Source organism: Anarrhichthys ocellatus, unplaced genomic scaffold, assembly GCF_004355925.1.
Source record: "Anarrhichthys ocellatus isolate YVR2014 unplaced genomic scaffold, GSC_Weel_1.0 scaffold3, whole genome shotgun sequence".
NCBI lineage: Eukaryota > Metazoa > Chordata > Actinopteri > Perciformes > Anarhichadidae > Anarrhichthys > Anarrhichthys ocellatus.
This window is the reverse complement of record NW_022280033.1, coordinates 8,577,328-8,591,026: the sequence shown is the minus strand read 5'-3', so window position 1 is coordinate 8,591,026 and position 13,699 is coordinate 8,577,328. Positions and strand designations below refer to the sequence as shown.

Genomic DNA, 13,699 nt, shown 5'->3' with positions numbered 1-13,699 from the left:
GTATTTGTCTGATAAGAGTGCAAGTTCCTGTCTGATAATGTTACTGTTCTCTTAAAAGCTGTCGCGGTTTCAGGACAAACCCCCTCCTCCCGTGTCTCTTCCCACAATTCCAACAAACACAGGGGCAGGGAGATGAGGCTTAGGCCAGCCTGACTGTTACCATAGCAACAGCACCCTCCCAATCCGACCCGCTCACCTTCCTCCGATCTAGCGTCCCGATTGGTTGCCCCTTGCACATTACCTTAAGCACAGGCATGCATGGGTGTTCACACACCTCGTATACACATACTGAAGACCTTGCCTCCTCCAACTTCTCTAACAACGAAGTGGAGGATTTAGCCAAATCACAGTCGCTGTGTTGTGTATTTATTTGGCCAGCTATCACTATGCACTGATGACCTGCAGCTGTGTGGATGTGTACCTTGTTGTGGCCATGGTGATAGGTTATGTGTCTTTCCTCAGCGCTGAGAGCTCTGGAAGTCTTTAGGCTCGTACCCCAGCCTGCTTCCTATCACCAGCAGAATAATGGCTAAATAATGACTTCAGGCTTGAGATATTTTAAAGCCAGGGATCATATTGAACTCACATCATTTCACGTTATTCCTGCTGATGGATGATAGGTGCACTTTCCAAGTACGAGTTAAAGTATGTATTTACAAGGGCAAGGGCACCTCTTTGTTTCTTATTGCAGATGTTAGCCTCGAGGAGTGTCAGTGATTGTTAGCTGGTAAACTTACTAAACACGACCCTGCACTAGGATAACAGGCTGTGCAACTTTGCAAAATGCATCCAGCTCATTTTCCAGCCCAACAAATGAGTCTTAATGTGTTTTGCAGCTGTGGACCATCAGGCAGGCCTATTCAAATCAACCTGCCAAATCATCTGTGTTTGTTGGACAAAACATGGCACATAGGTTTTTATTCTCCTTCCAAAAGTCTGCTATTCAGAAAGGTATTGGGTGCTGTCACAGACTCATCAGCTGTGACAAAATTCTTTCCATCCGAACAAACCTGTTCCTAAACTTTTACCTTTAAGAAACGGGGGCTATTTTTTTTTTTTTACAGCAAAAACAAGATTTTTGGGTATATGAAGATCTTGCTCCAATTTTCGAAGTTTATCAAGTCTCTTCAGACAGTGAGAGAGTTTTTAACTTGATTTCAATAGCAAAGGAATATTTCCCCCCTCAGAAATCTGGATTCTTGCACCAGTTTCCCCACCACCCTGCTGCGGCGTAGTAGTCTCTTTTTTAGTCTCTTCTTCTGTCTTCTATCTTCTCCTTAGGCCATGTTTGCCAGCTACGTCCCTGAAATCATAGAGTTAATAGGAAACCGAAAGAAATATGGTGGTTCCTATAGTGCGGTTAATGGGAGAAAGTAAGTATTCCAGATGGTTCTGCTGTCTTTCTGTGTGCGGTGGAACCCTCTCTGCATGCCTTTTTCTTTTTTCTGTTCCATGCATGTAGGCCATGTTTGCTCGCTACGTGCCAGAAATTGCTGCTCTCATCCTTAATCGGAAGAAATACGGAGGGAGTTATAACTCGACACGAGGCAGAAAGTAAGTTTGAATCCAGACAAGGTGTGGTTGTGTGACTCAAGTGCACCCCCATGGAGTTTATAGTTACTGGGGATTAGTTAACTTAACTTTTTTTAGAACAGTAAAGTTACTTTATTAACATCAAGTCACACTGCGTGACTGGAGACCTTGGCCATTAGGACACACATGTCCATGCCCTTTTACTCTCTCTGTCTCTCTCTGTCTGTCTCTCTCTCTGTCTGTCTCTCTCTCTGTCTGTCCTCGTCCTCTTCTCTGTCTGCCTCTATCTGTCCTTCACTCAGAGTCTTTTGTGTGCCGTTCATTTTCTTTCTCTGTCCTCCTTGAAACATCCTGTGTTGCGCTTTAATTTAATTCGGAAAATAGAGCTTTCATGACTACTACATTTTAGACTTAGTGTACTAACCTGTGGTGCTTCTATTCAATATATTTGTGTACTTTGTGTTGTCCTATTTCTTATCTAGTCCCTCATTAATACAGTCTTGCCTGTAGAAATTAATTAGTACTTATTTCTAAATGAAAGAAAATAGTCATGAAACCCCTACTATCCGCTTCCAATGGATCTTTTTCCCACAAGAAAATAGAAAGATTTAACCATCTGCAAGTGCATTATTATTGGTGGTCTTTTTAAGCGTCATCAATTCCAATGACCATTGCAAGATATCTTTTCTTTTCTTGTCTCATTTTGCTTGATGTTGTCTTTTGCATGTTTTATGGAATTACTTTGCTTTAACTGCATCATTTTTGGCATGTTCTCTATGACCTGCAGTTATGAGGCTTATTCATTGACCGCGAACTCCATGAAAGAGTAATCTTCCCGTCGTATGTCAACGCTAGCCCATCGCATCATCAACGCTTGACATGACTCTGGCCCTGATCTTCAGTCAGCTCCCACACCCTGAATGCTGGATGCCTCGCTCCCAGTGGAGGCTCTCAATTGCTTTTTGGCTTGCTTTGCCTGCTTGGTTCTTGATGCTCGCCTGGTTCTCCTGTTTGTGTGTTGGTGGAGTTTGTCTCCAAAAACTCTTGTTATTTATGTATATGTGTAAATGGCCTCTCACAGCAGAGGATCCAGTGCACTGTGAAGTATGCGTGGTCATTTCACCACAGTAAATACTCTCCAGTACTGTTCTCCTCCCCTCGTGGCTCAAACCGTAATGATATTCAGCACACAGGTATATATTTTAATCCAGATGTGGTGTGTCTAGAACAGGGAGGGTAGACCTCTTTTTCCTTCTTCTCTGTTCTTCTCACTCTCTGCTATGGCACTCAACATCTACTACTATGCAGTCAATTCTCTTTGTCACTCCGTTTCTCTTCTCCGATTCTAGTCAGCAGTAGAACGAGGCATTGGAAAAAAGCTTTTCTTCGATAATGTTTGCCTGTCATTGAGATAAGATTGATGAAATGTTATGTTTGGCCAGTGACCTCAGCCCAGACTCACAGATGTGTGTTGAGAGAAGCCCTTGTCAAAGCCGAGGATAATTTCTCCCACACACTTTATTTTCTCTTTCCGCACCCCCCCACCATCTCTCTCTTCGGTTAGACATACAGTGCAAAACATATGGTAACAATCAGAAGATACCCACCAAACACAGGCTCAGAGTGGCACCAGGCTCTTTGGATGATCATTTAGAGTTGTATTTGTTTGGTGTTTACATGTATTGGACCTGACACATAGATAAAACCGCTCTGTCATGTGGGTTTAGGTTTGCCATCGGGGTTCAGTTATTTAGCAGCTGTCAGCACAAAAAAAAAAGTCTATCATGGAAATGAGATTAGGAGATTACAAGTATCCGACTGATTACAAAGCTCACAAACAATGAGATCATGATACATTGTGAGCTATTTTAAATGTATCCCTTATTTCATCTTGCTGCCTGGCCGCTGTCATTTGAAACAGGCCTCGAAGTTTATTTGGAAGTGAGAGAGACTCACGTTGGATCTGTACGACATTTCTGTTTCATGCTGGTGTTGCTTATAGTACTCTGTGCAGTGTAGCATACGCCCACGAGCGCAGTGACAGCACTCAGCCTGCGTGTGCTGATATAATAATGACAAGTGTTGCATTCTGTTGGCGCCCAGTGCAGTCGGGGCTCTGTGGTTTCCATTATGGCTCCATGGTTTCCATTAGCCCCAACTTCAACAGAGGGGTTGACGTGGAAACTGGCTTTAACTGGCTGGACTTTGACGTACACCTTTGAAAGTCCACTGTAAGGGCGAGCGACTCAATGGTCAAACGTACATTTCCAAAGAATCCGCATGCTATTTCACTGTAATTACAAAGTGCATTATACAGTATATACCTGCATTCGTCTTGTAATTGATTAGAGGAGATGCCTTTATATTTAATACAAAAATAAAATGAGAGCTAAGTTGTATAAATTGCAACATTTTGACGATGATTCTTGCAGTAAAGTTTCGTTACTGACCTAAGGATTAGAGCAGTACCAAGTGAGTGGCCTCTGTTGCTGATGTTTGAGCTCTTTGTCTGTTCCCCAGTGACATCTTAGGATGTTCCCTGACTGCATGTTGTGTGTGTGCACGCTCTGTAATACCCCTTTGTATTTAATGTGATTGTGTGCCCTCTTTTGTTTAGTTTCTGGTTTCTGGGTTGTGTTTGGTTTTCTTGTAAAAATGTCCATATAGCTTAAACTGTACGGTTCAATCTGGTTAACCAGAGGGAAGGTATTTTCTTCATGAAGCAATTATAAATGGTTGAATTATTCAAGCTATCCTTTTCTTATATCCTGTTCAACGAGCCAAAGACCTCAGTAGTCAATTTGATGCCACTCAGAAGAGGCAACTTTAATTACGTCTATCAAGCGAAGCATAATATTTCAACAATTATTCTGTCTTAAATACAGAGACTTAAATGGGGGGAAGGAAAAAAGCATGAGGAAGAAAGTTTTGCTTTGCTGATAAATCACCTACTACATCGAGTGTGTGTGTGTGTGTGTGTGTGTGTGTGTGTGTGAGTGTGAGAGGGAGAGATTAATAAACTAATGCTGAACCCACACAAACTAAACAATACGCCATATAAATCTGTATATTCCCTCTACCCTTGTTGAAGGGCATCTGGGATACTGGGAATAGAAAAACGTGACTAATGTTCTTCATCTCTTGAAATGAGAGACATCTTGTGCCAAATACTGCCGGCTGCCCACAGACATCTCAGCTCATCAGCTTGTAAGACCACACGGCCCCTTTTGCTCAACTCTGGCCAGCCATGCCATCACGGTTGCTCATTAGATCCTCTTAAAGGACAGAGGTGACATCTGCGAAGACCATTATGTCCTGCAACATCCACAGACTGCCATTCTTTCAATATGTCTGACACATTACTTTGCCAAGTCCACTTCAGTTCAGTCCTACTCGGTCCATCTGGTACAGAGTAGGAGGACATTAAGTGATCTGGACTATGGTTCTCATCTAACATCAATAAATATCTGTTTCCTTTAAACCTGCCAAACTTAGTCAGATGTCAGTAATATTCTATAATTTTAAGCATCAACTTTTGAAGGTTATTGCGTCAGCCAGAGTCTGCTTCTTGTGTACAAGAGTATGATAATGGATTCAGACAAATCTAGTTTGATCATAAGAATATGACCACTGTGATTTTTTTATTTTTTAGGAAAGAGTAACCCAATACTCATAGTGTTCAATGCAAAGCTGTCCAGAATCCAGGCCCTCAAAACTAAAGTGGTTCATTTGTCTGCTGGCACATCCTGCTAAGTAGTGGATAAGGCCATTGTCATTACACAGATTGCCTTACAGGTCTCCATCGGGTATTTAGGGTGTCTGCCGAGTGTCCACACTAATTCATGTCAGTATAAGGGCTGAATTCTACTCAGCATGTTTGGATTTCTCATTTAGGGGTTTGGCAATAAGACCTGGTGACATTTAGCGTTAACTCCAGAAGGGTAGCTCAGCTTACCACAGTCCAAATGAAGCATATAAAATGTCTTAAATACAGCCAGATTAGCGTGATTAAATTGCTTAATATAACTATATCATGGTTGAGTTCCAACCATTTTTAATAACAACAACGTTCACTACTTAGTTAAATTATTTGAAAAAATAGCAACAATAACATTTAAGGAGCAAGATAACCTGAATATGAACTTTAAAGAAAATTAAAACGGCAAAATGAAAATTTTCATGAACAAATTGAATTAAAGCTGAAGTTTAATTGTTGAGACAGTTAAGAATTTGAAGTTTAAATTTCGGCCCTTGTCAGACAGTGACCATCCAAACTGGCCAAATGACTCTCATCTCATGATATAAATGTGAAGCTGATCTTTGAACTTGACCACTCTGGCTTACGGTGCAGTCAGAGGACAAACAGGGTCACAACCTCAACTCCAAAATCGTTCCAATCTAACTTTGTACTTCCTCACTTCTGTAATCAGCCCTGTGCACAGTCTGACAGATCCCCCTTGCTGTAATGCGTTACATGTTTTGCCAAGCGGACCCGTCAAAATACTCCGAGGTCCTGTTTAGAATTTGTGTCTACCACAAGCCTCCAAATCACTTTGAAAGTTTTTAGTAATGTTCTGTAAAAAAGCACAAGCATATTGATGTAGATGTCTTTGTCAACATGCATTCAGCTCACAAAGGGGCGGTTTGGCTGAAGGGACAGTTTTTATATTGAGAACGGAAGACAATCCAACCACTGTGGACTGTGTGATTATATCTTAAATATTTTTAAAGTGGTTCAGAGTTGAGTGTTTGATTGGACTTGTTGTGCAGAATTAAACCACTTTCATTACATGGGGGAAAATGTTCACTTTTATGGCAAAAAAAGAAGATATAATTCAGTTACTTGTTTGCTTTGAAATGGCATTTTTTTGACATGTATATATTCTTTTTTAGTCTATGTTTGAGATGCGAGAGTGCTTTGGTTTGACTGATTATCTGTGGGAGACAAGCCAGTGTCTGCAGTGATTTATGTTGCCCACTCAAGATGATTTCTTCCCCCCTTCCAGGCATATTGTGGTCTGTGGTCATATTACCCTCGAAAGTGTCTCCAACTTCCTCAAAGACTTCCTACACAAGGACAGGGATGATGTCAATGTTGAAATAGTTTTTCTCCATAAGTAAGTTATTTTTTCCTTCCTCACCATGTGTAGCAGAACACACAGGCAGCCTGTGTGTTGTATATATCTATCTATATATATATATATATATATATATATATATATATATATATCTATATCTATATCTATATCTATATATGTACGCTAACCCCTCTCCTCTTTTCTCTGTGTTAGTATTTCCCCTAATCTTGAGCTGGAAGCCTTATTCAAACGCCATTTTACCCAAGTAGAGTTCTACCAGGGATCTGTTCTCAACCCTCACGACCTCGCCAGAGTGAAGGTACTGTCAGTGACATCTTCATGAGAGATGAAATCACGTAACATTATAGACAACGCTTGTTGAATTAATATGTAGAATACATTGGACAGATTAAAAGCAAATTCCATTTAAAACATCAGTTATTTATTTTTATTTTTAGAGGGTATAGAGCGCAGAGGAAAACAGAGCAGGATATTTTATTATTTATTTCTTCAAAATGAATACAGACAGAACAGAGAGGAAGAAGAAGTCTGAACCACTTTGATATGAAGTATGACTGATTGAAACGGGCCCAAGTAAATCCCACTATTTTTTTTATCATAATGTTAGAGAGACACAATTAGTTTAACACTCGATGCCTGTAAATATGAATTGACTATCATGTTAACATGCCTGCTTCTTTGGTTCCCACACATAGATCGAAGCAGCAGATGCCTGCCTAATCCTAGCCAACAAATACTGTGCAGATCCTGATGCTGAAGATGCCTCCAACATCATGAGGTATTGTATTGTCTGGACTTTGAAATCAGTGGAAAAATGAATTTATTGTGTGTTACATTGTGCCGGCTTTTCTGCTTCAAGGGTTATTTCGATCAAGAACTACCATCCCAAGATCAGAATAATCACACAAATGCTACAGTACCACAATAAGGTAAGACGTCTTGGTGCCCTGTGAGATATAAGATCGCTTCATCTTGATGCTCTTTATTTATCTCACAAGACCAAACGTGTATATCAGGGGATAACCCGCAACAACGTCTGCTGTGTGCTGCATTTCAGTAGTTTGTTTCATCATTTGGTAATTCATAGCAACATGTTTTAAACAAATGACCACGCACTCCATTGACCACTTGCTCCCTTGACTCCAGAAGGACTGGTAACATATAATATGACAATTCATGCAAATATCGACCTTTTCATTGCTCCAATTCACAACGACTATCATGAAAGTTACATATATTATTGTGTTGCTAAGCATTGAAGTTAACAGGTATTTAAAGACGTATTGTTATATATATATATATATATATATATATATATATATATATATATTTTAAATTCTAAGGAAAGAATCACTTTTGTTAGCTAGCATTTTTGAAAATGACACCCTACAAATACAGTGTTTTTGCATTTTAACATTTTGGGGAAAAGAAATCTAAAAGAGAGACAGGCGCTAAACCGGAGCATTACAGACAGAGGGTAATTACAGGTTTATTCAGACAGACAGAAAATTGTTGTTTTTTTGAAGATTAAAGCATGTGGACATGAAACCCTGTGGACATGAAACCCAGCCCAAAGTACAAGTATGGGCCTGAAAAGGAGCATGATGTTCCCCCTTTTAAGAAATATGAACCATTTGCTTAGATTTCTGTGTCTTGTGACCTCCTTTGTCTGTCATGTGATGAAGGCCCATCTGCTGAACATTCCAAGCTGGAACTGGAGGGAGGGTGACGATGCTATCTGTCTGGCGGAGCTGAAGGCAGGCTTCATTGCCCAGAGCTGTCTGGCTCAGGGCCTGTCCACGATGCTAGCCAACCTCTTCTCTATGAGGTCCTTCATTGAGGTAACACAGAGGACAAGATCAACTTGCCTTGTCTCAGTCGCTCCTTCTGAACGGACTGCAGTAATAGGGATGAATGAATTCTCACATTGCATTTTTGTAAATGAGTGGATACAGTACTGCCGACAGATGGACTAGATCTATCAAACACAGTACATTCCCCGGAAAGTTTAGACATCTTTGTCCAGAGAAAGACTTCCATTAAAATGATTTCAGTCGCCCTGGCACGTCATATTTTACTGTGAGATTTCATATGGAATCTGTTCAGTGTGTCTGTGGCTCAAAATTGAAGAGGTGCTTCTCTCTTTCAAAGAACTGTTCTCTTGTCATAAAGATGATGGATCAGCTTATAATGACCAGGCTGATGTTGTGCGGTGGAACATCTGCAGACCACATTGGGCCGCTATTTGAAGGAAAACAGTGTTGCTTTTTTTTTTTTTTTTTTTTTGTCTTATCCTCACATGTGACATTTCCGTGCTTGTTTTTTTTGTCAGATTGAGGAGGATACATGGCAGAAGTATTACCTAGAAGGGGTGGCTAATGAGATGTACACAGAGTATTTGTCCAGTGCCTTTGTCGGCCTCACCTTCCCCACTGTCTGTGAGTAAGTATCGCTCTTTCCTCGCTCAGAAAGCCCACTGTCAGTGGTAGGTATAGCTAACAATTCTGAAGTGAAGAAGGAAACACAAGATGTGAATTTCAAAGGCGTTTGAACACATCAGTCATTTGCTCATCCACTGCTGTCCTCTAATAAGTGCGCATGTTTTACAGGCTGTGCTACGTGAAGCTGAAGCTGCTGCTTATTGCCATCGAATACAAGTCCGAGCAGATGGAGAGCAGGTTTGTTTATTGCATCTTTCTTCCACTAACGTCGGGTACAGCTGTGTTAAAAGTGAACCGCTGTGTGACTCGCTTCAAGCGGATCTTTTAATAAAATATCTTATTTTTTCCCCCCGCTAAATCCTCTTTGTAGCTTTAATAACAGTTGATGATCATATCACATTTGACAGACAATAAGTTGGTGAATGGCATTTGAATAACAGCATGCCAATACGAGCATCATTACACACAACACAACTAGAAAGCACTCAGAGAGCACGAACCTCTGCCAAGGCTGCACAGTCATCTTGAATTTCTGTTTTTCATTTTAGTGTGCCAAAATATTTCATACAGTGTGGTGGTACATGAGAATTTAGCAGAAATGTTCCAAAAAAACATGGATCTGCACCAACAACTCACTCATTCCTTGCCCTCGTGGCCTCACGTTCCTCAAAATTTAAGTGAATTCTGATGACAACTTTTGGGACTGGTGATACTGACTGTATGTTGTCGGTGGTGGTAACTACATAAGTCTGATACTTTTACCAAACTTTGCAGGTATGCAGGATAAAGGATAAAGATCTGGTTGAAATTTCAACTTGGTTTATTACTGTAGGTAACGGCACTGCAACATTGTTTTGTCCTATGTTGATTATATTGTGCCGTCAATTAAAAGACACATTCACACCTGATTAACCAATTTGCTGCACATTCAAATTTCATGTCAACTTGATTCTTTTGTGTCCCTGTTCACTGTGATAACAAGTAACTCTACATCAGTGTCCGTCTTATCGCCAATAACAACATGATACATGAAGTACTATTTTTCAGTAATTTCAATTGCCAAATCTCACTCACTCTTCCCCATTCACCTGTGGCAAATGTTTTTTTTTGTGTACTGGAAGAGTTGCATGTTAAATTATGGTAATTTTGATATTGTAAGTTCAAACCAAATTTCTAAATTTTGTAGTTGTGTACATATTTGATCCTACACTGGAATGTATCCCAGTGCGCTATTTTCTGTCTGTAGTCTTAATTCCTTTGAGCTAGTTAAGTTATTGAAAATAGTTTTTTCGAGTGATTTTGATGATGCCACAATAAGGCATACTTTTCCGTATACCTACAGCCCTTTTCTAGAAGATGTACTGCCACAATTTCCATTGCCATTTGGTTTAATCACGCCTTTGTCAAAAGATAACCACCTTTTAAATCAAACTGAATTTGTTTTCAGTAAACATTCATTTTTTTAGGTGCAAGGACCTCACCTTTGGACAAGCATGAAATAACTTAATTGTGTGTCTGTACAGAGTTGCTTCTCGTGCTGCCATATAAGGTGTACCTACTGAATAACGAAGAGAAACATTCGAAGCATATTCTCCTCTTCTTTTATGTTCATGACAACTGTTTGATTTGAGATTTTTTCTTGTTGTTTGCAGAAGCCGAAAGCGGTATGCCCTCTACCTTATCTTACTTCCAAAGTTCAACCCAATCTCCAGCACTTTAAAGCTTCTGACTTTGGGAGTTTCCCCAAGTTTCCAAACACTATCTCACAGGCCTCTTTTTCTAACTCTTTTTTTATGGTGTCCCTTGTGCTTAACGCACTAACTTCTTTGCAGGCAGAGAGAGGGTAGATAAATTGGACATGTTTGTAGAAGTGCTGTTTCTTTGTCTTTGCTGTTGTCGGTGTACCAAGGCCAAACGCTCACCCTCTCCATATCTACCTCCTATTTGATCTTTTGAGTTTTGTCCTTTGCCAGTCCTTTGCTTAGTTTGTTTCTCTCACTTTCAGTTCTTTTTCAGTGTTGCCCAGTTGTTATCCTATTGTATGTTTGCTTTGGCAGGCTAGTTATTCCACTCATGGTGTTTTTAAATCAGTACTTAATGCTTCTTTGACTCAGAATCATTGAGGAGTTTGTCTACACATAACTTAGACCTCAGATGTGTCGATAAACACTGATAATCTGCTGTTCTATATTATGGATTTAATCTGGAAATACAATATCGCCACCATTGCTGTTGTTGCAGTGGCTGATATAATATCATATGATATATTTTTCTTCATGGTTTCATTACACCAGCAGCACCTCACCACTCTTTTCTTTTCATCAATTCACACACTAGGAAAGGCATGGAAGTGTTGAATTTTGGATAGCATTAAGTTGATCCAAACTGAAATAAAATAACCATAGGCTAAAAGATTCACACGTGTTCCACATTTCACTTTTGCATTCCATCACCCTCTCATGTTGTCCGTGCTAAATGTATATCCATCTGTGCCTGTCTGTATGTCTGGTTTACGTGTGATTACCTCGAGAGGGAGAGTTTGAGTGTGTGCATTTTTGTGCGTCTCAGCCACAATGTTCCGTCACGCTTGTCCGTCTCTCGAGTAGATGTTTTTAAGTGAGGTCACTTCCTGTCAGTTTGGTGTTTGAGAAACAATCCAACTGCACAGAAGTTACTGCAACCGTCTGCATCTACGTACCTGTCCTTATACCTGTACCGCAGTGGCTATGCCTTTCTGTTTGATTATTGTCCTCCTCATGCTGTTTGGTACTGTAACTGCATGCTATGACACTATCACATAAGGTGTTTGATGCTTGCTTTGCTGCTCACAATATGAGGTTTTGATATGCTTTTTTAAGCTTCTATTCACCAGTTTGCACCTGAGCGAAGTCAAATCTCTTGGATAGATACTCCTGTAAAATCTCAGATTTGGGCAGCAATGTTTGTGGAACTGTGATCTTTGATCTATTTCTTTCATTTATTTTCACTAAAGAGCATGCCAGGTGTAACGCCTGTTTACTTCTCTGGGGGCCATTCAATCTCAGAGAATGTTAGATTCTATTATACTTATTGAAAAGAAAAAATGTGGTGGGAAAAAAAATCTAATCTGCATGACTGGTGCAATTTGATCACGGCCCGACATGTGTATGGATTCAATTGCTCCCTTACTATTTTTGTTTATTTTCTCCGATGTAGCCTTTTCCAGAGCCCAGAGGAAAGATGTAGTAAGAAAGATGTTTTCTTAAAAGTAATACTTCACTTCTGCTCTGAGTCGGCACAAACAACATACTTTTTCAAAATGAGTTCCTAAAATGTCACAAAATAGTTATTTAGAATACAAAGATTTGAATCAAGATAGTAAGAGACGCGTTACCCTAGCACTGACAGTAGTTTCGTGAGCCATATGAAAGTAGTATTGTCACAAATTGCCAAAAGTTTTAGTTTATAACTGAGTAAATTAAATATAAATAACAATAGTTCATCATCTTTCATCTGGGCTCGTCGTATTTTGAAGGAGTGTGACCCTTAAAGGTTTGTGGGTTCAGTGTTTTGATTTCTTAGTTCACACTCACATCATTGATGATTGTTGCCCACAGGTAACCATTAATGACCAGTGTGTGTGTGTGGGTGTATGTATGAGCGTACAGTATGTGTGTGCTGCGTCTACCCGTTGTCTCAGTCTAATTAATGGGGAATGATACAGCCAGTCACTTTAAGTGCTCAGGTAAATAAACTGAGTCCCACACAAAATCAAAATGGTTTGCTAATATATCCCTTGATATTTTTTAGTTCAGCTGTTTTTCAGCATGCCAGCATATTTGTGTCTTTAGATATTCATATAATTAATGTAATATATAATTTGAAGTAATTATTGACCTTGCTGGACATGCATTGTAATTATTTTCACCCTGTAATTCAAGTGAGCAGAGTCACTACATATGTTGATATGAGTTTATCCACCTTTGGACTTAACTTTAGAGCAATCCTAAATACTATAGCAGAGTCACCAGAGTACAATCAGCTTTGTATTGGCAGGAAAAGGAGCTGTTCATTCCCTTGCATCCCACTGTCAATTACTAACCGAGATAACAACTCTTACTGTACATTTTCTGTACTACAGCCATGTCTCAGTGGCCATCATAACATGTGTTGTGACTAGATGATTGTATTTGAGTGCTGACACTAAAACCACTCCATAGCCATAATTTTAATTCTTTCTGCCCGTGTGCCTTTACTTGTACCTCTCTGTCCCCCTTCTCACCCTGTGGCAAACCAATACCATGCTATAAAGAAAAGAATTCAAATTGAATGTGCGGTCATACTGTTGTACATTCTGTCCATCCATGAGAGTATCACATCAGCAAATTGCCCAAAATCAAACAAGTCCAGATAAGCACAGTGCACATCCGATTAACGGCATCAACAAGTCTGTGTACCATTCCTCTTGATTAGCACGTTATGTTCATGAACTGAGTGTTGTCCAGAAGTTAATGAGCACGATGTGTCTATTTCTCTGATAACCCAGCATCCTCATCAACCCGGGCAACCACGTCAAGTTGCAGGAAGGAACACTGGGATTTTTTATCGCCAGTGATGCCAAGGAAGTTAAGAGGTAATACGGCGATC

The 13,699-nt window shown here is 40.0% G+C and overlaps 1 protein-coding gene across 14 annotated transcripts in view; it reads left to right on the top strand.

Moving 5' to 3' along the window:
- The window catches only part of kcnma1a (potassium large conductance calcium-activated channel, subfamily M, alpha member 1a), a 125,643-nt gene that overhangs the window by 74,062 nt on the left and 37,882 nt on the right, over positions 1–13,699 (top strand). For 8 of the 14 annotated variants that reach the window (XM_031873464.1, XM_031873438.1, XM_031873430.1 and 5 more), the window contains exons 9-18: positions 1,282–1,373; positions 6,540–6,650; positions 6,825–6,930; positions 7,328–7,410; positions 7,492–7,561; positions 8,318–8,473; positions 8,965–9,074; positions 9,242–9,310; positions 10,726–10,737; positions 13,599–13,685. In XM_031873464.1, coding sequence (XP_031729324.1) covers positions 1,282–1,373; positions 6,540–6,650; positions 6,825–6,930; positions 7,328–7,410; positions 7,492–7,561; positions 8,318–8,473; positions 8,965–9,074; positions 9,242–9,310; positions 10,726–10,737; positions 13,599–13,685 — 896 coding nt within the window. The remainder of the gene's footprint in view (positions 1–1,281; positions 1,374–6,539; positions 6,651–6,824; positions 6,931–7,327; positions 7,411–7,491; positions 7,562–8,317; positions 8,474–8,964; positions 9,075–9,241; positions 9,311–10,725; positions 10,738–13,598; positions 13,686–13,699) is intronic. The other 6 variants (XM_031873447.1, XM_031873484.1, XM_031873473.1 and 3 more) reach the window with 1 other exon arrangement.